We start from the raw sequence: 25089 nt of genomic DNA, 5'->3' as shown, positions 1-25089 counted from the left end.
GTAAGTTGAGGACTACCTGTAAATTGAATGTGCATCCTTGAATTTGCCCTATGGCCTTACGTCATGAAAGATTAAAGTTTGAAAAGCCCTATACAGTCAAAAGTAAATGAGGGAGTTATAACCAGTTAAAACTTCATTATTTTGTAACGAACTTTTTCTGTTGAACTTACCACACATTTTTCCCAAATTACTGACATTCGTTCTTCAATGCCATTTGTTCCTTCTGGAATCAGAGTGAAGTTATCCTTTCCAACTGCCTTCTGCGCTGTGGTGAAGACACAGTGAGCACTGCCCACCACTTGAAGATCCCCACTAATTAAAAGAAATGTCAAATTGGTAAACAAAAACAAGAGGCTCCATGACACTCAACATCTATGGCACTTCTGAAATTTGAAAGTCTCATTGGTAGACAGCAAAGAATAACAAGTTTTCTTGTTTAATTCTTAAAAGTACAATATACTTTTCAGAGTATAAGATGCACTTCCCCCCCTAAAAGTGGGTGGCAATGTCTATGCGTCTTATACGCCAAATATTGCTGAAGCCCCGGCCCCCCGCCAGCCCCCACCCTTCGGCCATTTTTTGCCTCCACGTGCTCTATTTTACTCATACCAGGCTGCAGGGATCGCCACAGCACATTGCAGCCAATCGCGGTCTCCGCGCATCGTGTTTTCGGCCTCCGGACGCCCCTTCTTAGACCCATTCCAGGCTGCGGGGATCGCCACAGCACATCACTGCCGATCACCGCCTCTGTGCATCGCATTTTTGGCCGGTTCCAGGCAGCGGGGATTGGCAATCCCCGCCGCCTGGAACCGCCAAAAATGCAATGCGCGGAGGCCAAAAATGGGGCGTGTGGAGGCCGAAAACGTGGGACATGAAGGCCAAAAATGCAACGCGTGGAGGCAGCGATGGGCTGTGGTGATTCCTGCAGCCTGGAACAGCTGATTGGCGGCATTCTGGGAGGCCGATCCAACCGGAGGCTGAATCCAACCAATTCAGCTGCTCATGCTGAATCAGGCTGCGATAATGTGCTGAAGCTTACCAGGCTTTTTGCTGCAAGGACGCTACCAGATGGATGCTGGTAGACAGAGGCAGAATTTTTTTTTTTTCCTCCCCAAAACTAATGTGCGTCCGGAGTGTCTTATATTCCAAAAAATATGGTAATTCATTCTGGTAGTACATTGGAACTTTATAGCTGAAAGGTGGTAAAATCCACATCTTTTCACTGCTCTATAGCTTTCTCGGCTCTCTGCAATTCCTGGTCTGAATAAGTAGAATGGAAAACTTCCCTCCTGTTATCTTCTCTTAGATTTAATTAAGGGAAGGAAGCCAGGGAGGTTAAAGAGGACTGTACAATGAAAAACAGATTTTGATGACGTTATAATTTAATAATTGCCCTCCTTTGCAAAAATACAATATACTAGATTTCAAAGCTATGGACACACCAAACAATATGATTTCTTGATGATTATGGTAATGGTCTGCCAATTGGTTGCTAATAGCTGGATCCCAAGAGGGATTCTTGAGATCCTATTATGCTATTTTCCTGCTCTCCACTGTGCCCATTGAGATATCTCTTGGGCTCCAGACAGGCTTCCTGATCCATCTGATATTTTTCAAAATAATTTCTCTTAAGTTTTTTTAAAAAGTGGAAAGTTGATATTCTGCCAATAAGCACCAGCTTTGTACATCATTTATTTATTTGTTTCAAGAATGTTTGAGGCCCTCACTCCTCCCAAATATTTCAATAAAATGAAAAGTAGATGAAGTACTCAGTACTTTGGAAGTGTTCACAACTATCCAGAAAAAAAAAATCAAGCTGAGGTAGAAAATCTAAGCAAGTGGTACAGAACAACCTCACTAGATCACAATTAGTAAATGGTATGGAACTGGCTGGATTTCAAATGTTTCCTCTATCTTAGAAAGTCCTGCATTAGCTCTTCCCATTAAAATTTTGTTTGGCAGCTTGAGAAAATGACTTACCAGGCTAAGAGTGAAGAGAGATAATCAGGGGTTGTGGGGTCTGGACTGACAGGTGGAGATGTGACAAAGGCTGCTGCTTTTGCCCAATTCTTACTCCAGTAATGTGAGCCATCAGTACCAAGGCTTGCTGTAATGGGCTCTCCATATACAATGGTACCTAAAGACATAATTGTATGTTGGTCATTTCTGGAGGCAAATGGGATGAAGTCTCTCCCAACTAGATGTTCTTCAACTAGTGCTGGACATTTGATGGGAAGAGACTGCTTCTGTTCTTTTTGATTTACACAACTCTTGCCCTCTTTCCATATCTCATGGAAAAAACTACCAACCTGCCTTCCATTGAGGACCTGTATACTGCACGAGTCAAAAAGAGGGCTGTGAAAATATTTAGAGACCCCTCACATCCTGGACATAAATTGTTTCAACTCCTACCCTCAAAACGAGGCTATAGAGCACTGAACACCAGAACAACTAGACACAAGAACAGTTTTTTCCCGACCGCCATCACTCTGCTAAACAAATAATTCCCTCAACACTGTCAAACTAGTTACTAAGTCTGCATTCTATTAATCTTCTCATCGTTCCTATCACCCATCTCCTGCCACTTATGACTGTAACCTTGTTGCTGGTATCTTTAAGACTTATATTGACTGTTTCCCTATGACTATCATTAAGTGTTGTACCTTATGATTCTTGATGAATGTATCTTGTCTTTTTATGTACACTGAGAGCATATGCACAAAGACAAATTTCTTGTGTGTCCAATCACACCTGGCCAATATAGAATTCTAATCTAGAATTAATCTAATCTAATCTAATCTAATCTAATCTAATCTAATCTAATCTAATCTAAAAAAGAAGCATATTTACAGGAGAAACCCGCTGAACTTCTCTCTCTCTCTATATATATTCAGTCTTAAACCTTGAAAATATGTGCCGGAGAAAAAGAACACACGCTAACAAAAATCCTGTGATAGTCAAGTCCAATTCTAAGTGAATGACAACTTCTCAAATGGACAATAACCAAATGAGCAAATCACTAGGGGCAAAACTATTCAGAAAAATGTAGAGCTTTTCAGGTAGAGAAGGTATCCCTGTGTGTTTTTTTTAAAGCTGACATTTCTGGACCTTAGGGCTTCTGGAAGAAGAACGAGACTAAAGACAATGTGACAATTTGACAGAATCTTGCCTACAACCTCCTAGCATGTAAAAGGCCTGCCACTGCTAAAGATGCATGCGTGAAAGAATTTCAACTTCACTTTTAAAAGGAAATCAAAATGCACTGCTAGCAATTTTGCTTAACCTCCCGAAAAATTGCGCCTGTTATAAATGTGGCAATCTGGATCCTCTTTTTCCATTCAAAAACTCTTAATATAATAGAAAACTACCCATGGTTTTCAAACATCTAAAAAATAGTTCATTCTAATATAGATAGACTGAGGAAGGTGGGCAGTGGCAAACTCTTTCTGAAAAACCCTGCCAAGGAGACTGCAGGGACTTGCCTAGAGTTTCCTAGAATCAGACACGATGGAACAGAAGAGAAAAAAAGTTAGGCTCAAGATAACAGCTGTTGAATACAGATAGTCCTTGACTTACGACCACAACGGAACCCAAAATTTTTGTTGCTAAGTGAGACACTAGTTAAGTGAGTTTTGCCTCATTTTATGGTCTTTCTCACCAGTTGTTAAGTGAACCACTGCAGCTGTTAAGTTAGTAACATGATTGCTAAGTTAACTTGGCTTCCCCACCATTGACTTTGCTTGTCAAAAGGTCCCAAAAGGAGATCATGTGATCCCGGAACACTGCAACTGTCATAAATGAGTCGGCTGCTAAGGATCTGAATTTTGCTCATGTGACCATGGGGATGCTGCAATAGTGTTAAGTGTGAAAAAGGGTCAAAAGTCACTTTTTTCATTGCCGTTCTAAATTCAAACGGTCACTAAATGAACTGTTGTAAATCGAGGACTACCTGTATGCTCAAAATGGGTTTATTATGATCAGCTCTATGGCATTCTATGGAACTGAACTATTAATTAATAGATGGGAAAAGAGAGGAGCAGTGGTTTATATTGTATAACCAAATATTCAATATATTATTCAGTACAGAGAATGATGGAGTTGGAAGGGCTATTCTGATCATTCAGTCCAGCTCTCTGCTCAGAACCAGGAATTTAATTTAAAATATCCAGTCTCTGTTCAAACATATCCAGCGAAAAGGAAATGTAGTATTTTCCTAAGACTCTTCCCATTCAGCTGTTTCAACAAGCTTCCCCTTTTTCTTTTTCAGATTGCAGATCCTTGAGCTCTTTAAACTTGGCTGACAAAGTTATTTTTCAGAAATAACTGAAGAAACAAATAATACTTCTAACAGCAAAGTCTCTGAATCTAGCATTTCCACAAAAGTAGCATTTATGGCTTCAGTGAAAACAAAACATTAAAATAATAAAGGTTTTTGTATGGACAATTGTAGTGTACATTTTTAAAAGGGTGACAAAAACAACAGTATTATAAAATCTTTAAATTAACCACATTAACCTCTTGTTTATCTGTTTCTTTTTTTCCCAAGTTCACTTGTCCTGTCTTCACACCCTTACCTTCAGGATTGAATTTTTAAAAAAACTGTGACTACTTTACGAAAGTTGCTTTTCTTCCCCACCACTAAATTTAATAATTAATTCAATGTATAGGCCACTCATCTCCCTATCCAAAGCATTTCTGTGTGGCTTACAATATGATAAAAACAGAAATATAAAAATATTAAAAACACTGGGGGTTACCCCTCGTAGCTCTCTTTTAACTTTCTATACTGATTTCAGTCATAGACAGCCTATAAATATCACTTGAATTTGCACTGACCTTTGAGCAGCCATGTTCCAGAGGCGTAATTCCTACTTGGTTTGTAAATGGAAAAGTTCTTCATGAAAGTTTTTCATGCTGACCTTAACTCTTGGTGACCACATGAACATATTTAGGCAGCCTTATGGGGAACAGTATGGAATGGCTTAGCATTGCTTCCTTTTAGAATGTTTTGAGCCCTGGGAATTCCTAGTGATCTTTCTTTCAAGTCAGAATTAATTCAATAATTTGAATTATTCAAACATTATTATTTGAATAATGTTCAAATAATGAATTGCATTATTAAACAGCAATGGCATAGGATAGCAACTATATATTTCTTCTTCATCTTAGAATAGATGGATATTATATAACTATTAGTTATATATTGAAACTACTAGCAACATTATTACGCCTACAGTCTGGATACCAAATTCTTGGAAATCAGTTCAGCTCAGCTCATAATTAGCAGTAACTGTTCTTTGTTTTTCAAACTTAATCTCCTCCACATTTTGTCTTCCTAACTTTTGCCTACAAATGCAGGGTCTACTTTTTTCTTTTCTCAGATCAATCAATTGATTCATGGGTTGCAACAGGAATTGATTGACCAACTCGTCAGTCGAACTGTTTGGGGCTAAGGGATTGACTGGCCCAAAGTCACCTAGCTGGGTTTCATGTTTAAAATGAGACTAGAACTCAAAATCTCCTAATTTCCACCCTGCAGCCTTAACCAGACGACTAAACTGGCTCTCAATTTCCAGCACAAAGATGTATAGAAATAAGATTCAAATCCTCATTAAAAAAGGAAATATGAAATGGTGCTTACCTTTCCTCTTGGCTTGTGCTATGATATCTGCAGCGCCTTTGCTCATAACTTTTGTGACATATAAGGGGCAATTGGCTTGTTTTGCTATAGTAATAGCACGATACACTGCCTCTGTTTCAACCTTGGAAAACATGAATAATCAGATACTTTCTTCAAAGTGACTCTTTCATTTAGACCTGCATGTTTAGAGAATAGCTGGAACCCAATCTTTTTATTCTAATTTGTACTCATGGGAAATTTGCAGTTCCAGAAAAAAAAATAGGAAAGTTAGCGTTATGATTTTTGATTTTAGAAATTGTGAACAATTCAGTTACGCATTAATGATTTCAGGTTGAAGCTTTTCCCTTTTAAATTATGTTTCTGTTTTAGTGCAATAGGTGTATGGTTTCATTCAAATTCTGAAACCTTCATATTTTTTAATCCAAAGTTAGAATAAAAGGATTCAGATCCTAAATCAGGGGCTTTCCACTGACATCAATGTATTCTTTGAGCTATCCATGGTTCTGTCATCAATGGAAGGCTTTAATTCACTGTGCACTAATTCCTATGACTCCAAAGAACACCCCACATTGGATTACATCATGTGAGGAATCAGAAAATGTAGTGCTAGCCCAGGAAATGTGGAGTACGCTTGGCATATACAAATTTGCAGCAAAAAATAATTTTCTGAAATCGAGTACAAATGTAAAATTATTCAGTTTTTCCTGAAATTTACCAGTGCAGAAAGATAATAATGTAGTGCCCTGTAATTTCATTTCATTTGAAAAATTCTTAATGCATGGAAAACTGATGTGTCAGAAAAAGATTAGGCAAGATTCATTTTCTGTGAAACGCTAACATTTCATAATGTTGCATAAATGTGCATGGGGTACATGTAAATATGATCTGTATCTTCACTATTTTAGTCCTTTTGACTTTGTGGGAGAGAACTTTTCTCTTTCTTTGTAGCCTTCTTGAAAACATGAAAATGTATGAAATATGCAAATGAACCAATTTTGGGGGGTGGGCATTTGGAAATTAAGCTAATTTTGTAGAACAATAAGTATTTCTATGAAACAAGTTAATATTACCTCTTCTGGGTGGCTGAGGACATGACCCTCTGGACCTGTAATCCCCAATTCCAGGAGCCTTTTTTGCTCCTAAATCAATCAATAAATACAGGAAGAATGATAAATAAGATGTGTAGATATTATATCTCAAGCAAAAAACTTTATAAAACCTTCAATTTTTAAAACATATTTCTTGACTGGATGCTCTCTAGATAAGTAGATTACAACTGCTATAATTCCCAGTCAGACGTCTGAATGAATCAATCAATCAACCTACCTACCTATCATCTATCTATCATCATCTATCTCTATAAAATGCATTGGCCACCCATCTTACCATACAGTAACTCCATGCCTATTCTATAGAAACAAAGTAATTTATATTCTGCTTAACAATATATGCAAACAAGATACTTTGAGAAATCTTCATGACGGCTTACAAAGAAAACGGATACATCTGTGTTTATCTGAGACTTTACTGGCTGGGGAATTGTGGGAGTTAAAATCTACCCATCTAAAACTTGCCAAGGTTGAAAAAAACTGCCTTACTAGTTGGTTCCCTTTTGGAAAAGAGATTGTTTGGACAGCTCCTTTTTAAATAATAATTCAACATTTACTCCAGGTTGATTAATTATAGGTAACTTTCTGATCTTTGTTTAATATTGATTTCATTGATCTCATTTATGAAAACCCTTAAGGATACTAATATAAGTCAAAAACTCCACTCTTGGGGTTCTGCCATATAGGAGATTTAAATTGCAAATTGTCCTATTATTAAGCACCAAATCATACTGTATTTCTCAGAAAATAAGACCAAGTCTTATTTTCTTTTAGACTTGAAAATAAGCACTTGGGCTTATTTTCGAGGTGGTCTTACTTTTTTTGAGGTGCAGCAGGCCAGACTCGGTGAGCTAGATGTGCGGTGGGCACACTGTTGCCTCCATTCCGAACCTTCAGTGTTCAAAATGGAGGCTTTTTGGCGAATGGGAGGAAAAATGGGGAGGAGGATTTTCCCGCCTGTCATCCATTCCTCAAGCTCAGCACAGACTGATGGAAGGATGACAGGCAGGAAAATCCTCCTCCCCATTTTCCTCCTGTTCACCATAAAGCCTCCTGCGAGCCTCCCAAAAAGAGGGAAAAAGCAAAGCAGCTAGCCACGGAGCTGCCGGCTTTGGGGAAGCGGCCCAACAAGCAGAAGTGCTGTGCCCAGAAATAGAAGGGCAAAAGTGGTATTTGTGCTGCCCCAAGGGGCCAGCGGGCTGCAGCTGTACTGGACAGTTCCCCCCCGCCCCCGCAGCGCCACTCGTGCTGACCCAACCCCCAGGCTTATTTTCAGGATAGGGGTAATATTAGGCCCACCCCAAAAAATTAGGGTTGGGCTTCTTATTGGGGTGGGTTGTGTTTTCGTAGAAACATGGTATTATGGTGAAGAACCTTGATTTAATTAGGGGAGATATATCAGCTAAACATTCCCATGATTTATGAATCTCTTAAGCTTCAAAGTTGGTTATCTCCAGCTAGAACAAAGGGGGATGGGTGAAGCTTTTGAAATCCTTATCTTTAGTTTATTGAACATTGAAATTCAGGAAGCAGCTGAAGAGGAGGGATGCAAGCATGTCACAAATTATTCAAAATAAATGCTTTGGACCTTGCACAAGGGTGACACTTCTGTCGTTCATTAAAACAGCCTACCATTTTTCCTGCTTCTGTACAAGCTGGCTAAGAAACACTGCTGCTTTAAGGCATCCCTTCAGTGATTCTTAAACCGCGGAGTGGCTTTAATGAATAGCAGAGACATGTGGTGCTTGGTGAGGCCTGAAACCTCCATCCAAATTACTGTCAAACTGTAAATAGCCCTAGAGAAAAAAAATGGGCCTCATTTCACACTCACCCAAGTGGGATGATGTCATGCCTTAAAGAATAGATGGACTATTAGCATGTATGGTTTGGCCGTAATTTCGAAGATCATCTAGTCCAAGGGTGTCAAAACTCAAGGCTGAGTGGCCAGATGTGGCCCGTGGAGTGCTTAGACCCTGGAAACAGTGAAGGACCAGCCTGCGGTTCCCCTGCCAGTGAAAACGGACATTGGGAGGGCCACGCGCTGCCCCCCAGGCTCTGTGTTTGGTTGCGACGGCCCTGGCAGAGGGCTGCAGGAGGTAGCTGCAGTCGAAAAAGAGCCTCGAGTGATGTCGAGCTGGCCACACACCCCAGCCTCCTGAGGTGAAACGCAACCCTGATGCTACTCTCAATGAAATTGAGTTTGACACCCTGATCTAGTTCATCTCTCTGTCTTCAATCTAATGCAGTGTTTCTCAACTTTGACATCTTGAAAATGTGTGGACTTCAAATTCCATAATTCTGGGAGCTGAAGTCCACACCATCTTCAGGTTTCCAAGGTTGAAAAACACTGGTCTAAGTAATTCCACAGCCCTCTGGGGCCCCAAGATACTGACTTTTGTTTTCTTAGGAAAATGGCATTGTCTAAAGGCAACAGATGGGTGAATGCCAAGTTGCAGATCTTGGGTGGTTCTTTTGGGGAACTATCCTCAAAAGTAGCACAGCATATTGTATTCAGAGGGGTATTAGTATATGTAAAAACTGAAAATCAAATTATAAGTCTACGGATTGGATTTTATTTCCTTCCTTTCCCTTTTATAATGCAAGGATGGGGTCTTCAGAAGAAAAAGTAGAGCAGAGGGAGGCAGCTTCAGGCTAATTTTCAAATGACATGAATACAGACTCAAGGCACATATAAAAATGCAGGAATGACAATCAATCAGAAGATGGGGCAAAATGTGCATCAGGAGAATAGTTGATATAAGCAAAAGCTCTGCAAATACTTGTAGTCAATCAGCAAAGAACTGAGATGAAGGCTTGGCACAGAAGTATGTCAGCAATACCTTAAGGCCATTATCTTCTCCTTATTACAGATGACAAGGAGAGCTCCTGCTATAACTTTAGGTCTGAACCAATCTCAGCTGCCATAAAGCTGTTGAGGGAATTCCAGTGAAACGTCTATGCCTTTGTCTGCCACCACGTGCACATAGGAGTGGTCAGGCTTAGAATAAGGGAATGAGAACAAAGGGTATGTAAAAGAGGAAAGCCAACAACTGTCAGAAACTGTTATGACTCCTAGTTTTCTTATAGTATCCATAAGTGCCATAATATTTGCTGGCATTCTTTACCTACAAGAATGTAGGTAAAAGTTATTCTTCTGATTTTCAGGAATGGACCCAGGACATGTATTTCTTACGTATTTTGGAAAAGACTTTGGCCCAGTGGTAGGTTTATTTTTTTTTTACTACCGGTTCTGTGGGTGTGGCTGGATGGGTATGGCATGGCTTGGTGGGCATGGCAAGGGAGGGATACTGTAAAATCTCCATTCCATCCCCACTCCAGGGGAAGGTTACTGCAAAATCCCCAGCTGGGACTTGGGAGGCAGAGAATAGATGGGGGCGGGGCCAGTCAGAATTTTTACTACCGGTTCTCCGAACTACTCAAAATTTCCACTAACGGTTCTTCAGAACTGGTCAGAACCTGCTGAAACCCACCTCTGCTTTGGCCTCTATAAATGAGAATATGACATATTAAGTTGCTATATGGTCCAGATTTAATGATAAGCTCAACAACTGAATTCATTCCATATAAGTATTTACAGGTAATCGTTAACCTATGACCATTAAATGGGACTAGAAGTTTCATCATAAGTCATTGTAGTCATAAAGTCTGGAGTCAGACCTGATTTTACAACAATTCTTACAGCGGTTGTTAAGTGAATCACCCAGTTATTAAGTAAACCATAGAACTGTAAATCAAAGCCAGTTTCCCCCATGTGCTTTTTGTTGGAATTCAGCAATATGGTCACATATGGTGATCATGTGACCATAGGGCAAAAATGCAAGCTAATTATCAACTGCTTAAACTGCAATCATATGGACTGTGGGGTGCTGTAATGGTTGTAAGTGAAAGTAAAGGTCGTAAGTCACTTTTTCTGGTGCTGTTGTAACTTTAAATGGCTATTGAAAAATTGTAATAAGTCCAGAATTACCTGTATATTTATATGGAATTTTGATTTTCATTAATTGGGGAGAGTTATACTTAGTTCCTTTATTCAGTATAATCTAGTGTTCTTTTCCCTTGCTATATTGCCACTATTCAAGGTAGACTTTTTCTATTTCATGACAGTAAGCAAATAAGCAACATAAATGATATCATCTGCAACATTAATATGGGACTCCTTATCACATCTCAAAATATAACATGGATAGTTGAAATAATTACCAACCTAATATATGCTAATGAGTGCTGACCTTGGTAATGTGTTTGTATTTATCAGACAAATAGTATCTAAAGCAACAGACTTCTTTAGGGATTCAGTTGAAGGTGCGGGAAGCTTTCAATTAAAAATTCAACATACTAGTCAGGTCTTTCCAACTGCAGGGAACAGTAGAATTAAGAAAGGGAAATGCATCTTGTTACCTTTTTAAACTAAAAATGTCTACACCATGGTGAACATTTTTCCTACCTCATCAATGATGTCTCCATTTTCTGCATGAACCTGGGCAATGGCACCCATTTCGCGAATAAGGCTGAATATTTCATACATCTGCCAGGAAAGAGAGAGGGAAAAACAAGTCCTAAAATATAATAATTTCCATTTCTGTACTATGATATCATTAAAATTGGTGTGCTTCCATTATCTTTAATTACCTGAGCATCAGTGCATTGGAGTTTGTCTTTGTAGGACATGAAAACAAGAAAAGAGTTCACACCTTAAGAAAAATAAAAGTGAATTATTGATTGCAATTGAAATAAAAACAACAATTTTTAGGTTACAAAGCTTGGCTATCTATATTCAGAGATGATAAAAACATAAGACTTTATTAAAAAAAACAATGAAACGGAATCAATGCTCATGGTTATGTTTCTAGTTATGAAATTGTTTACTTAGAAGTAAATCCACATTGGCAATTTATTATTGGTACTGCTACAATAACGTTTATGTTTATATAATAGAATATTTATATGCATGCAAATAATTTCAGCTTTCTTACAGCAATTATTCCACCAATAGTAACAGGGAAAACAGTGTATTTGGATTTTTCCTTAAAAGGTGTGCATCAAAAGAGCTTCTAAGGAAATCTGTTATTTTTTTAGTTTTTGGATAATCTGTGTTAAATGATACCCAAAGTTGTCCTGTGAATTCCAAAAGCAAATCAGCCAAAGCAGATACCCACACCCATCTTCAGAACTGGCCTTGAGCATTCCAGCAGCAACATTAACACTTATGTATCAAGTCATGTTTTCTGAAGAAGCTTTAATCAGAAAAATGGCTATTTAAAAAAAACAAAAACCATTATTGGCCAAATGTTATAATAAATAAGCATTTAAGTTGCAATCTGGTGGTACTCTGATAGAGTCTAAGACATCCCAAAATATATCATATTCCTTTCTTCAACTTCACAGGGAAAAATCTGATACAAGCTACCCACTTCTTTCTGAGATCAGGAATTCCCAAGCTTGCAGGGCCCTCAAAACAAGGGTAGTTTTGGATTGGAAGCTTCCTTTTCCTCCATGAACATTGACAAAATAAATATGCACCAGACACATATGGATCCTTCTGCTTTCTTTCTGTCTTGGCAGTTCACAACCAGCAAGGCTTTAGAATTTAGGGGAAGTTTCCAAGTGGACTATATCTACTGAATGGAAGTAAAATTCTCTAAAGCTGCAATCCCATACAACTTACTTGGAAATAAGTTCCAATGGATTTAGGAACATAAATGTAGAATTACACCATAACAGAATAAATTTTGGGATACTTATAATCCTGTATTATGGTACAACCAGAATCAAATCCAGCACTTAGGAAGCTATTGATTGACAGAAGTACCACTTGTCTGGAGAGCCTTCCTCAATCTGATGTTCTCCAGATGTGGCTTCAGAGGACTACTCCCATTACCACATATCACAGTGAGCATATCCTGTCTATTTTGCTTGAGATACTATTTGCAGGTAGAAATCTACAAGAGCCATAGTTCCTGTTCACTTAAATTGTTCATGTAAAAACTTTCTTTCTTACCTTTGTCTTTCACAAGAGCTTCCAGCTCTTCTTTTATACTCTCATGCCAACGGGTGATGTCAATATGCAGAGAATAGTCACAGCAGGCTTTACTATCTGCGTTTTCCTTCCACTGGTCAAAGGCAGTCAGTAGGTTTGTTCCAGATTCAGGGAATACGTGATCAACTTGAAAAACAAATACATTTATTTAAAAGTAAGGATTTAATTGTCCACAATCTGATGAATGCTTTTCACTTCAAAGAATAAAGCATGCCCAAAATTTGAAATACACATAAATATATTCAGAATAATCTAAATGCATTTATTATATTTGGGCATCAGAATTCTTCTGCAACTTTTAGCAAAAACAAAATTGCAGAGGCATCAAAGAATTACAATGACATGAGAATATGAGCATTTAATTCTACTGTACAGAATTATTGAAAGTTTTTTTTTAACTGAACAAATAGAATCACTCTACAGGTAAGTCCTCAATTTACAAGAGTTTATTTAGTGACCGTTCGAAGTTACAATGGGATTGAAAAAAGTGATTTATGACCATTTCCCACACTTTTGACCATTTTACCATCCCCATGGTCACGTGATCAGAATTCAGATGCTTGGCAACTGACTCTTATTTATGACGGTTGCAATGTCCCAGGGTCATGTGATCATCTTTTGTGACCTTCTGACAAGCAAAGTCATTGGGGAAGCCACATTCACTTAACAACTGTGGCAAGAAAAGTCATAAAATGGGGCAAAACTCACTTAACAAATGTTTCAACAGAAACGCTGGGCTCAATTGTAGTCGCAAGTACTCTGTAGGTATGTGGTAATATAAATGGTTCAGCGTTCAGTGTAAGAGAATTATAGCCCTTTATTATTGAGTGTTAAACTTATTCTGAATTTGCTTAATTTAGAAGACAAATTTGCTCAATTTAGAAGTCAAAAACCAGAACATATAAAACTCGCTAGTGTAAATCAGGTTACAGATATACAGTATGGATAAGTGCAAATCATAAAATTAACTGAGCATATCATTTGACTGTGCATTTTGCATGTAACAAAATTTAGTTATACTTAGAATAACAAGATTACTGTTATTTGCCAGTTAAATTATAAATAAAGCCGGTCAGGATGACTAGGAAATTTATTTAAAAGTGGGTTTATCAATTTTGAACATATACAACATAAAATTGGCAATATAAAGAAATGTGTTTCATGATTTTTTTAGTAGCTGCTTTACTGCATGGGCAAAACCTTTACCACAGTGATTGCTGTAGGAAGGTCTCAGATCACTCTGTTATGGTTTTAATGCAGATCATGTAACTCGTTCACTTCAAATAGTTGAATAACTTAAAACATGTTGGTAGGTTGGAATGTCCTCATTTAAAATGAAGGGGAAACAGCTCTTTGGTTTCCAAGCTTCCTTTATTTATTTTTTTAACAATGGGTTCTATACAATTCTATTATGGTCTGCTCTGAATAAATGAATGGCCAACCTGGCTAGGGCTGATCAAGGAAACAATGAGAAGGAACAGGTGAGCACAGATGCAGAACTTGGCAGGATGCCTAGTCTTAAACACACTGGGTAGTTTTGAAGGATAGAATGAACTGATCTGATCTGATCTGCTACTCAGGAACCAAACAGTCTCTCCCCCACCCCAATGCTACTAGGGACTATTTAAGAATAACCATCACATGGTTGCTTTTCATCAGAAGCAACCTCCCAACATTAGAATTGCATTCCCAACTGCTTGCTTTATTCTGAGATTCTAGGCTTGGTGACTTGAACCAATCTGTGATGTCAGAATCTACAGAATTGACACGGACAACTTTTGTTTTATGTCATTGCCATACTCTATTTTTCCCAGACCTGCATGTTGTTGGTTTCTTCATTTCTAAACCCGCCCTTTATCTATTATGGCTATAACTCTGGACTAGACTGTGAACTTCTAGCTGTAGACTTCTAAACTCTGCTTCAACTCACTGGCACCACCAACATTGCACCTGACTCTGATACAATAATAACAATTTATTAAACTTGTAGGCTGCCCAGGTCTGAGCCATTCTACCTCACTTTTTCTACATTTCTCATGCAAGTTTTATATGACTGTTCAGTCAAGTGCTGTAGCTGTCTTGTTGGTTGTTAAGAGTTACAAATCCATCACTAAACCAGTTACAAATTTGCTACTGTGTGATTGTTCCATCAAGAGCAGGACAAGTACATGGCAAAGTGACTACATACGTATCATGGTGGTTCCTCCTGCAAGAGCTGCTTTTGTGCCTTGGTAAAAGTCATCAGCAGAAGTCATTCCCATCAAAGGCATCTGTAATCTAGTGTGAACATCTATTCCACCTGGCATAACTAACTGGCCATAAGCATCAATTGTTTTCACACCTCCAGGAACGATCAGGTTTTCTCCAATTTGCCTGAAAATGACATTAAAAATTATTTGAATAATAATTTCATTCGAGGGAAAGAAGACTTTAAAGATATTCAGCATAACTGAAACACCATGAAATGGATGGAACATGCTAATAATGACTTGTCCTACTAAATGCAATGAAAACCGGAGGTTTAATTCAGTAAATTATATTTCTGATGTTCACAGGGTTGCTTTTAAGTTATCATTTTTATGATTAAGAGACACTTTAAACATAGAAATTTCTCACACTCACAATTATTCAGCTCTACATAAAGAAAAAGTGCCACTTTGGGGCAACATTTCCATCATAAGTTACAGATATATTTCTTTTGAGGTCAATAAGCTGCTTTTCTAAACTTTAGTTTCCATATAGATATAGTAGAAAATAGTGGGGAATTTGGGGTTTTGGTGGAACAAATCACTCTATACAAATATAACGTAAACAAGCTGTTTCACATTCAAATGACATGCAGTTGTAATCTAAACTACAAACTAATTTATTCAAAATAAAGCACCTTAAAATTAATCTTGGTCTAGAGTTCCCCATATGCAAATATCTACTAGCTTTCTCCAACCTAGTGACTTCCAAATGTATCTGGACTATTAACTCTTACGATTCCTGCCACTATGGACAATGGGAGTAATGGTTTGGGAAGGCTGTTATAGGCAATAGTTCTGCGTGTATTATTTTCATATAAAAAATATCAACACAGACTTAAATCATGCAACTGTTTGCTGTGTATTATACAATGTTTTGAAGCAAATATATGTAATCAAATCACCAACTTACTTAATCAAACCATCTTCCACAAAGATATCTGCATAAAATGATTGATCATCATTGACAATCTTTCCTCCTTTGATGAGCAACCGGTCAGTCTAATTTAAGTAAACAAACAAAACATTTTCAAGATAATTTCAGATGTTTCATTCAAAGGCCACCTTAGATATTGGTATATAATCAGAAACCCCGATGCATGTAGAGCATAGATTGCAATACAGACACAATCTTTAAATTCTGAAACATACATTTTATTTAAATAAAACATACATAACAAAACCAGTTTGTACATCCTTGTCATTGTGATTTGGCTAGTTATAATTTGAAAAATGTTCATTTATGAATTTTAAGAATTGTCTCATTAATCTGGTCAACATTTCTATTATACCATATGAAGGAAGACAGGCAGCTCTTAATAAAAATGGAAAGATTTTCTATATTTTTCAGCCTTGGAAATAAGGAGGGTTGATTCTTTTCTCATAAAAAGAGCTTTGTTTTCCTCTCTCCAGGCCTCCCTACCACTTCAAATGCTGTCTCCAACACAATGAGATACAGACCAATGCAGGCTGTGACATAGGTACAAACAAGGGGCCAAAAGGGGGAAGGGGTGTACTTCTCTAGTCAATTTGTTTTCTTTCCATTTCCTCACTAAAATAACAATCCCCCCACCTTTCATCTGATATCTTTCTTAGATAAAAATAAATGTTAAAAATACCATACTTTCTATGTTTTCTGTTTCAATGAACACATGGGAAATTCCAGGACCTTTTCATTGATGACAGCTTGGGATAGGAGACTGCTGACAATTTGTGAAGCTTCTGTAACCTTTACTTATCAAGCAAGGTATTGATAAACAGACAGACACAGGCAGTCCTAGTCTCAAAAGGAATATCTTTTCCATCAAAGAAATTGAATTTTGTTAAGTAAAATGAAACAATAATAATAATTAAACAAGGAAGAAAGCAATACAAAAGAAAACATCATTTTATTTTAACACATTTAAAACTCCCATTTTATCACACCCAGCAATGTATTGTTAAAAATTGTCTTGTGGCTGAAATTTTATTATAAAGATACTTAAGATACATGTGTGTTTGCCTTTGCCTCAGAAAAAAAACTACAATCACTAAGAGTTGACACTGAATTAATAAAACATTATCAATCAACACTGGCTTCTTTATTAAACTGAGATGGATATAAGGCTAGTCATATTCTGTCTCATAGTCATATGGAGCTTGGGTCCCTAACTGCAGACTCACCCAAAAACGAAGGTGTGGAAGGTAAATAATCCTTTCCCCCCCAAGATATTAATAATCGAAAGCAGGGGTGTCAAACACAGGTGGTTGGATCCGGCCTGCAGGGCCATCCTGGAAAATGTAAGAGACCAGCCCACGTGGCTTCGACCATGTCTACCCAATGCGAAGAGGACACATTGGGCCAGTGTGGCTTCGGCCTGGCCTACCCAGTGCGAAGAATAAACATGTCAGCAGTTTGGGGAGTGGTGTCAAACTGGCCACACCCACCCAGTTGGCCACACCCACCTGGCCCCTTCATAGTCCTGATGCGGCCCTCAATGAAATTGAGTTTGACATCCTTGATCTAAAGCTTCCTTTGCTTCTAACATACAGGTAGTCCTCAACTTACAACCACAATTGAGCCCAAAATTTATGTTGCTAAGTGAAAAATTTATTAAGTGAGTCTTGCCCATTTTACAACTTTGCTTGCCACATTTGTTAAGTGAATCACTGCAGTTTTAAATTAGTAATTCGGTTGTTAACTGAAACTGGTTTCTCCATTGACTTTGCTTGCCAGGTTACAAAACCCAGGAACACTGCAACTTTCATGTGAGTCAGCTGTCAAAAATCTGAATGTAAATCATATGGCCATGGGGATGCTGAAATGGTAATAAATGTGAAAAATAGTCATAAGTCACTTTTTTCAGTGTTGTTGTGACTTTAAACAGTCATTAAGTGAACTGTTGTATGTTGAGGACTACCCATAATCATAGAAGATGTGGTCTACCACAGGTGTGTTGAACCTGTGGTCCATGGACCACACGCCATCTTGGACAACCAGTAATGCAACACAAGAGTGTAATAAAAACATAAAAACTAAAAGGAAGTTTGTTCAACTATTCTGCTTGAATTATAACCAGGGAAAATCAGATACCCAGAGCCAACCTATATTTTCTTAACTTCTTTTCAACTCAGATTTCTAGAGCTGGTTTGCTCTGGCTCATACAGCATAAACGAAGAAACATTTTTAAAGAACTCCTACATCAGTTGGGATCAGAAAACCCTTTAGTCAAATGCTTACTCATGAAAAATCTATTATACCCTTGAAACATTATTTTTCACTGAAGAGGAACAGTGGAATATTATCAAAGGAAATAATCAACGCAGAGAGACTTAGCCAAGTTATTTAGCATTAGATGGAGAACTGCAATGGAGAGGGCATGCAGAAAGTATAACCTCTTTCTTCCATTAAAGCATTTTAAGAGTTTATAAGTTATAGGGCCATTAGAAGAACAATGGTTCATCAGCCAAGAATAAATTGATAATGCATAAATGAATTATGATAATGCATACTTAAATCCCAACTCTATAAACCTTAAGTGGCATTAGAATGTAATCAAACATAATGGCCAGTATCCAAAATAATGATTAGGTTCACCCAGGAAAGATTAGACCAATGAATTTAATGGGGGAGAGGTGTTGGGAGCTAATTATCCCTTACCAAACTTCCAAATGAATATGCCAAGAAGCTTTGGGAATAACTATTCTAACATTGCCATGGACTCGTTCTTTTCCATTCAGAATCCCGTAAACCCTGATTGGTAGATTACATGTTACTCCAGGAGGAGGCTTATTAATAACTCTGCATTTTCATTTAATTCAATCTAATCGTAATTTACTAGATGTGAATCTGGCATATCCTTACCACAATCTTTAAAAAGCCAGCAGTGGGCCACAAATTAGAAACTTTTAGCAAAATATAGGGACAGAATAAAAAATATATTGAATAGCAGTTTTATTATCAGGCTCTTTTATATCCAGACTCAGGAGTAACTACCACTAAGTTTCATTAAAATCACTCTTAAACTGGGAACAAGACTTCAGTCTGAGAAAAACAAAACAAAACAATGTATACAGACTATTAACATTAAGGTAACCATAAGAATTATGTAACTGTGTTCCATAAATAGAAGTATGCAGATATACAGTGATGCAAGTGATTATTTTTTGCTCCTCCCACTGATGAAGAAACCGTGGCGACAGAAGAAATATGGGATGTACTAAAATTGAATCCCTGATAATAGCCACCAAAACATTGATTCCTTCTGACACAACACCCTAATGTTACACCTGGTCCCTTTTGTGCTAAATGAGCATAACAACTCAATGCGTATCTACTCATAAACCTGCAGTCAAGTCAATCATGCACAGGATTACACTACCCTGTACTATATAGAGATCCAATACAATAGATTGGAAAATACAGATATCTAGCCAAATAAAAGAAGTCTGATTCAACCAAAGCGTTGTCTTATGATCAGCAAAACTCAGAACACAGGTAAGCCATTATGAAAAGTCTCCAACTGAAGCTAAAAACACCATTGAATCCTTCTGAAGTTCAGGATTACAGGGGGAATTACACCCAACAAAGGAGAAAATTAAGACTCCAGATGTGTACTACTTTCATTAGAAAAACATAACTCACCCCCATAGGAAGTATTTTGTCACCCCCTTCCATTATTGTTTCCACATTCTCAGGTTAGATAGGGTGACTTAACCCCCAATTTTATCCAAGGATGTTCAGTGAAGATTTTTAAAGGAGATGCATCATCACATCAACACATTGTAATGCTTATCTGTTCCAAATGTCATCTTATAGGTGGCATTGATTCACATAGCCTAAAAATTCTTCTTTATCTTCCGTTTGTACACCTGGACCACTCCTGGTTTAAAGATTTCACAATTCTGCAATGGTTCTAAAAAGTGTGTGTGTGTGTGTGTGTGTGTGTGAGAGAGAGAGAGAGAGAGAGAGAGAGAGGGAGGGAGGGAGGGAGGGAGAGAGAGAGCTGCTGTGCGATTTGAAAGGGCTGGACAAGGAACCCTCCATTCAAACAATGGTAAACAGCGACAAAAATTCGTAGTGGGGAGAAAATGTTTTGAAAAGAATACCGCCCTTCTTTGAGTTTTGCCTACCCAACTATCTGAAGATCTTGTACTGGCAGGATCCAATCCGGGTCGGTCACCAGGACCAGAGGTTTTATCTTCCGACCTTTCGGACTGGTGCTGGAGCTCTGGGATACAATCTTTTATTGTTTTATAAAGATATATTCCTAGACAGTTGGGCTGCAAAACAAATCTCCTGAAATAAAGCTGGAGATCGCTTTCCATAAACGGTCTTAAGCAATAGAAATCTGACCAAATCGAGGAGATGCGGCTTCCAGGGGAAAAGGTCAACTTTCAGATAAAGTCTGAAATTCAGATCTGAAATAGAACCGGGGCGAGTGGTGGGGGGGACATCCCGTCCCAAATGCGGTGCTCTTCCATGCCTAAGCAAGCCAAGGACCCCCAAGGCCCCGAGGCACTCAGAGCCTTCCCGCCTCCTCCACCGCTGGCCCAGAGTCGGAAACTCGGAAGACAAAACCTCTGGTCCCGGTGACCGACCCAGATTGGATCCTTCAACACGATCCTGGGACACATCTATTCGCCTTCATTTCGTCTTTTACTGGTCCTACAGCCCCGATGAATCGGCCTGACAACTCCTCCCGTCTCATCCACAGCCAAGGCCGGTCGCGGTCGAGCAGCCTCTGTCCAGCAAGCTCGGCCGACCCGTTTCCAAGCGTTCCCGGTAGCGCTCGTCGCGAAACCACCAAAGGCGGGACCCCAGGCCTTTGGGACCCCGGCACCCCAGGCAGGTGGCCGGACAATTGTCTCCCCTCCCCAACAGGCGGGATCCTCGCTCTCTCCTCCGCCCGCTTCCACTTCCCGCTCCCCCAGCCCGAGCCACCCTCAGCTCTGGGCGACGAAACCAACCCCCCCCCGCCGTACCATCTTCACCTCAGGGGCGCCACAGCGAGGCCTCCTCCCAAGCCCCCCCTCTCCACCTTGCGCCCTCGGGGTCTCGCGGAAGCCAGACTTTTGGAGCTTCCCACCCACCCGCCTCGGCCGCCCAAGGTCGGCGCGGAAACTCCTCGCCGCAGAGAAAGCGGCGAGGAAATATGCCTGAGGCGCTTCACCTCACCGTGATCCGAGGGATGTTCTTCTTGCCTTGGTAGGACATCTTCGCCTCGAGGCCGCGCCTGCAGTGCGGGAAGGAGGGCAGCGGAGGCGAAGCGGCCTTTCTGAGGCGAGAGGAGAAGCGGCGGCGGCGGCGGCGGAGGGCGCGTGGAGGGGCGCGTTTGCGCGCGCGCGCACCTCCCTGGCGGGCGGATTGTTCTGGCAAGGGGGGGGAGGGGGAAGGAGGGGAAGGGGGGAGGGAGAGCGGCGACGCGGTGGCTCGCGCTGCTCCGCCGGCCCTCAGCCTCTCTGAGCAGCTGCCTGATTAGCATTCCGCCTTCGCGCCTTTGCCAAATACGAGACAGACTCCCCTCACCTCCTCCCGCTCCCCAGACGGGCGGGCAGCTCCGCTTGGGGGAGGCCTCCCTCCGGGCAGACTGCCAGCAGACGCGGCCCCTTCCCTGGCCAACAAAGGTTCTGGGCCGCCCTCGCTTGACAACAAAGAACACGTGGCCGAGCCCGCTGGAGGTTGCTGGGTTGGCGGCAGGAAGGCCCTGGTTGCCCCGGGATTTCGGGGCACCCTGGCTTGGTTAGACATGGAAGAGTCCCGCTTTTGGAACGGGATGCTTCCCCTCCCCCCCTTCCCTCCGCCCTATTTCAGGTCTGAATTTCAGACTTTGTCCTGAAAGCCAGATTTTCCCTTGGAAGGTGCATCTCCTTGATTTGGTGGGAATTCTGTTGCTTGCGCCCGTTTGTGGAAAGCGATCTCCCGCTTTATTTCGGGACAATTGTTTGGCCAACCATCTAGGAATGTATCTTTTTAAGACAATAATTTAAAATAGAGAGAGCGAAGTGGAACGGGCAATTTATTAGCCGAGTCCCCATTTTCTCTTCCTGAGCATCAGCAACAACCTCCCGCGAAGATCTGAGAAGGTTGTCTTTTTCACGGACACGTGTTCTTTGTTGTCAAGCCAGGCCGGCTTCTATTCAGTTGTTCCCGAGATACTATTCCAGTATCGATCTGATTGGGTATCAGGTTTAGCCAAGAGAGTCTATTCTAGCAAGAAGGAAGATTTCGATCTATAGTGGAATGCGTTCATTTCTGATCCGGTGGAATATCAATCATCGAATTTTTGGGGAATGTCATTTTCTCCAATTCTCCCTCCACCGACGGACAACACCCGTCCTTTTCCAAACGTCCATTTATACATGCAGAGATAGGGTACCTATTTATGTTTCTGATCGAGTGGATCCTGGTCCACGAATCCTGATCCCATAATGAATATATGCAACCTCGCAGAATCTACATTTCTACAGACCAGAATCGTGGTTGCTTTTGAACCCCTTGTTTTCGAAATCCTAAGTGATAATTCTCCAAATAAACTCTTCTTCTCCTCCTCCTCCTTTCCACCGTGCCATGTGTCCCGTCCTTTATTAACAGCCATAAATCAGGAATGACAGAAAGGTTTCTTTGCTCCCCTTACTCCGCCCCCTTCCACCTTCGCCCGAGTTTTCTGTTGCGTTCAAATAGCCATTGAAAAGCCAGAAAGAAAAAAGAAAGAAAAAAAAGAAAGGGGGGGGCATTTTGTGTCTGGCCACAGCTTCTCTTTGTCGAATGCTTCAGATAAAACATTCGAGGGTGTTCTTGCCTGGCCTATTTCGCTTGGGTAGCGTTAATCTTGGCTATTGGTGCTGGTGATGGCTTAGGGACTTTGCTAAGCGTAACCCGCTTGGTTAATTGAAGGCTTGGACGGACTACACAAAGCCAGAAAGTAGGCTAATTCAGAAGGCCAGTTAAACGCGCCGCTGAAGCCGAAGGCGTATGCGTATTGCGCCTATTCTCTTCCCGTTTAAAATGATCAGCTATCAGTAAGTGATGGTGTTACTTAGTGTAGCTTGTGTAATGAAACGCAATAAAGCAAGTTCAGAGAGCACCAAGGACCCCGCACTATCAGCTTTAGTGTCACTATCACCTTTAGTGGGAATAAGTGCGACGACTCAAATGCAACTTTACAAACGCCACTTTACACTGCAGCCATATGCTTATCCTTATCCCCTATAAATAAATCCCTCTAATCTAGTAGGTTTAATACGAGTTACTATTCCCCTATCCATCCCGGAACAGCCTCGGATTCACGTTAGTATCAACCAATCAGCCGCCAGCGCCCACTGAGTTTCAAACAGAGAAACCACAGCGATTGGATGCCTGAGCGGAGAGAGGTGGGGGAGGGGACGAGAGCATATCCGTTCATTTAGATGCAAATTCTGCTCCGGTAAGGTTAAGAAGTCAAAACTCGCTCCTCTCCTAGGTATTTGCCTTGCAAAACTAACACGTGACTGATTCTTATTTCTGGTCTTTCTGCGGGGCTGTAGGTGAAAGTCTCAAGTGCCCCACCAGCAGGAGCGAAAGGGTTGCGAGAGTAAAGCCACGCGCACAGTAAACACTGGTGAAACTACCCCAGCCGTTTAAAGAGGGATAACAGTGGCTGCAAAATCAATCGTCACCTCGCCTCTTCCCCATTTTTTAGGTTGCTCCCGCTGCAATGGTAGAGTAAAACGAAAAGATGCGGCTTTAGTTTAAAACCGCCCTCTGATTTAAGAAGTGGGGCTGACATATTGTGGCTGTTCCATAGGGGAAAAGACCTGCCTTCTCTGTAACCCGTGGCGGTGCCTGCTTCGCGGACAAACGCATACCTGGATGCAAAATGCAAAACGATGGGACCGTTTTTTTTTTTTATTATTATTATTTTTTACATTTACGGACATGTTTCGAATGTTCTGCCATTAAATACATTCCTGAAAAAAAGGGCCAAGTCGAAGGGGATGGGGATATAAAGTTAATTGGAAATTCAAAAAGTTTCCTTCTTCCCGGGACGGCTATCCCCCGTGTCTTCTTTTCTCCCTTACCTGATGGCCACCGGTAGGCAGCTGCTCCGTAATCCCAGGTGAAGGCGGACATGGCTCTGGCACTGAAGTTGTAGGGAGCGCCGTGTTTGGACTCCCATGGCTGGTTTCAATCTGCTCTTCCGATTCGCTGGACTGCTGGCTGGAGTCTTCGCGGTCAAGCTTCCGGCTCTCTTTTCTTTTCTCACAACTGAAAGAAGCAAAGTTCAGGGTTTTGTTTTCAAAGGCGCCCTCTACGTTGCAAAACATGCCTCCGTATTTCTGCCTGGGCTTGGGGCTCCCGGCGCCTAGTGCCGCGAAGTAATCGGGGAGTTCTTCCTCTTTCTTCTCCGGCTGCTGCTCTCTTCGCTCTGCCATGGCTGCTTAGGAAGCAGGCCACCCTCTTGAGGCTACTGGTGCCTGGAAATGAACTGAAGCTGGAGATTTAGGGAAGGGAGGGTCATAGAAAAGCAGGGGTTCGGCTTGACTTTTCCTAACGAATCAGTTCGGCGATTCGTTAAGCCTGGTAGTAAAAAAAAAGCCAACGGCGGAGCCGTGGCTGGCAGGGAGCTGTCCACGATATATGGTGCTGAAACAGACGCGTCAGAGAAGTTCATTAGAAGGACATCTCGGCGGAAGCCCACCTACGGGAGAATTTCCATTGCTGTCAGTTATACTGCTTTTCCTCTTGGGTGGGGTTGACTCAACTCCACTTTGCTGTTGATGGATCTGGGATGATCTCAGAGAAAAGAAAATGCCACTAAAATGTAGTGACAGCTATTAAACTATTATTACTGGATTAACTGTTAAACAGAGATAAAATAGATTTGATTTGCTTTTGTCCTAAAAAATGATAGCCAAGGATAAGTAATAAAAATGAAATATTTTTTTGTCAAAACATTCTGACTATATTGGCTTACTAAAAACTGCATATTATTAAGCCTGTAAACTTCGATAAACCTCGATTTTATTGTTCTAAAATCTCCAAATTTGAAATAAATGCCCATGTTAATAAATATG

General features: G+C 40.4%; 1 protein-coding gene across 2 annotated transcripts in view; it reads right to left on the bottom strand.

The window, feature by feature from the left end:
• Positions 1 to 24498, bottom strand: part of DPYSL4 (dihydropyrimidinase like 4) — a 32840-nt gene extending 8342 nt beyond the window's left edge. The window contains exons 1-10 of one of the 2 annotated variants that reach the window (XM_034436514.3): positions 24094 to 24498; positions 15968 to 16056; positions 14997 to 15181; positions 12770 to 12934; positions 11401 to 11462; positions 11216 to 11296; positions 6712 to 6780; positions 5642 to 5762; positions 1981 to 2137; positions 171 to 312 (exon numbers count right to left, since the gene is read on the bottom strand). In XM_034436514.3, coding sequence (XP_034292405.2) covers positions 171 to 312; positions 1981 to 2137; positions 5642 to 5762; positions 6712 to 6780; positions 11216 to 11296; positions 11401 to 11462; positions 12770 to 12934; positions 14997 to 15181; positions 15968 to 16056; positions 24094 to 24447 — 1425 coding nt within the window. In that variant the 5' untranslated portion in view covers positions 24448 to 24498. Of the gene's footprint in view, positions 1 to 170; positions 313 to 1980; positions 2138 to 5641; positions 5763 to 6711; positions 6781 to 11215; positions 11297 to 11400; positions 11463 to 12769; positions 12935 to 14996; positions 15182 to 15967; positions 16057 to 21211; positions 21519 to 24093 lie in introns of those variants that run through there. The other variant, XM_034436515.3, reaches the window with a different exon arrangement.
• Positions 24499 to 25089: the final 591 nt, after the last annotated feature.

Source organism: Pantherophis guttatus, chromosome 6, assembly GCF_059756535.1.
Source record: "Pantherophis guttatus breed Tessera chromosome 6, ASM5975653v1, whole genome shotgun sequence".
NCBI classification, from domain to species: Eukaryota; Metazoa; Chordata; class Lepidosauria; order Squamata; family Colubridae; genus Pantherophis; species Pantherophis guttatus.
Note: the sequence above shows the minus strand (reverse complement) of the source record. Positions and strands in the feature narration are given on the sequence as shown.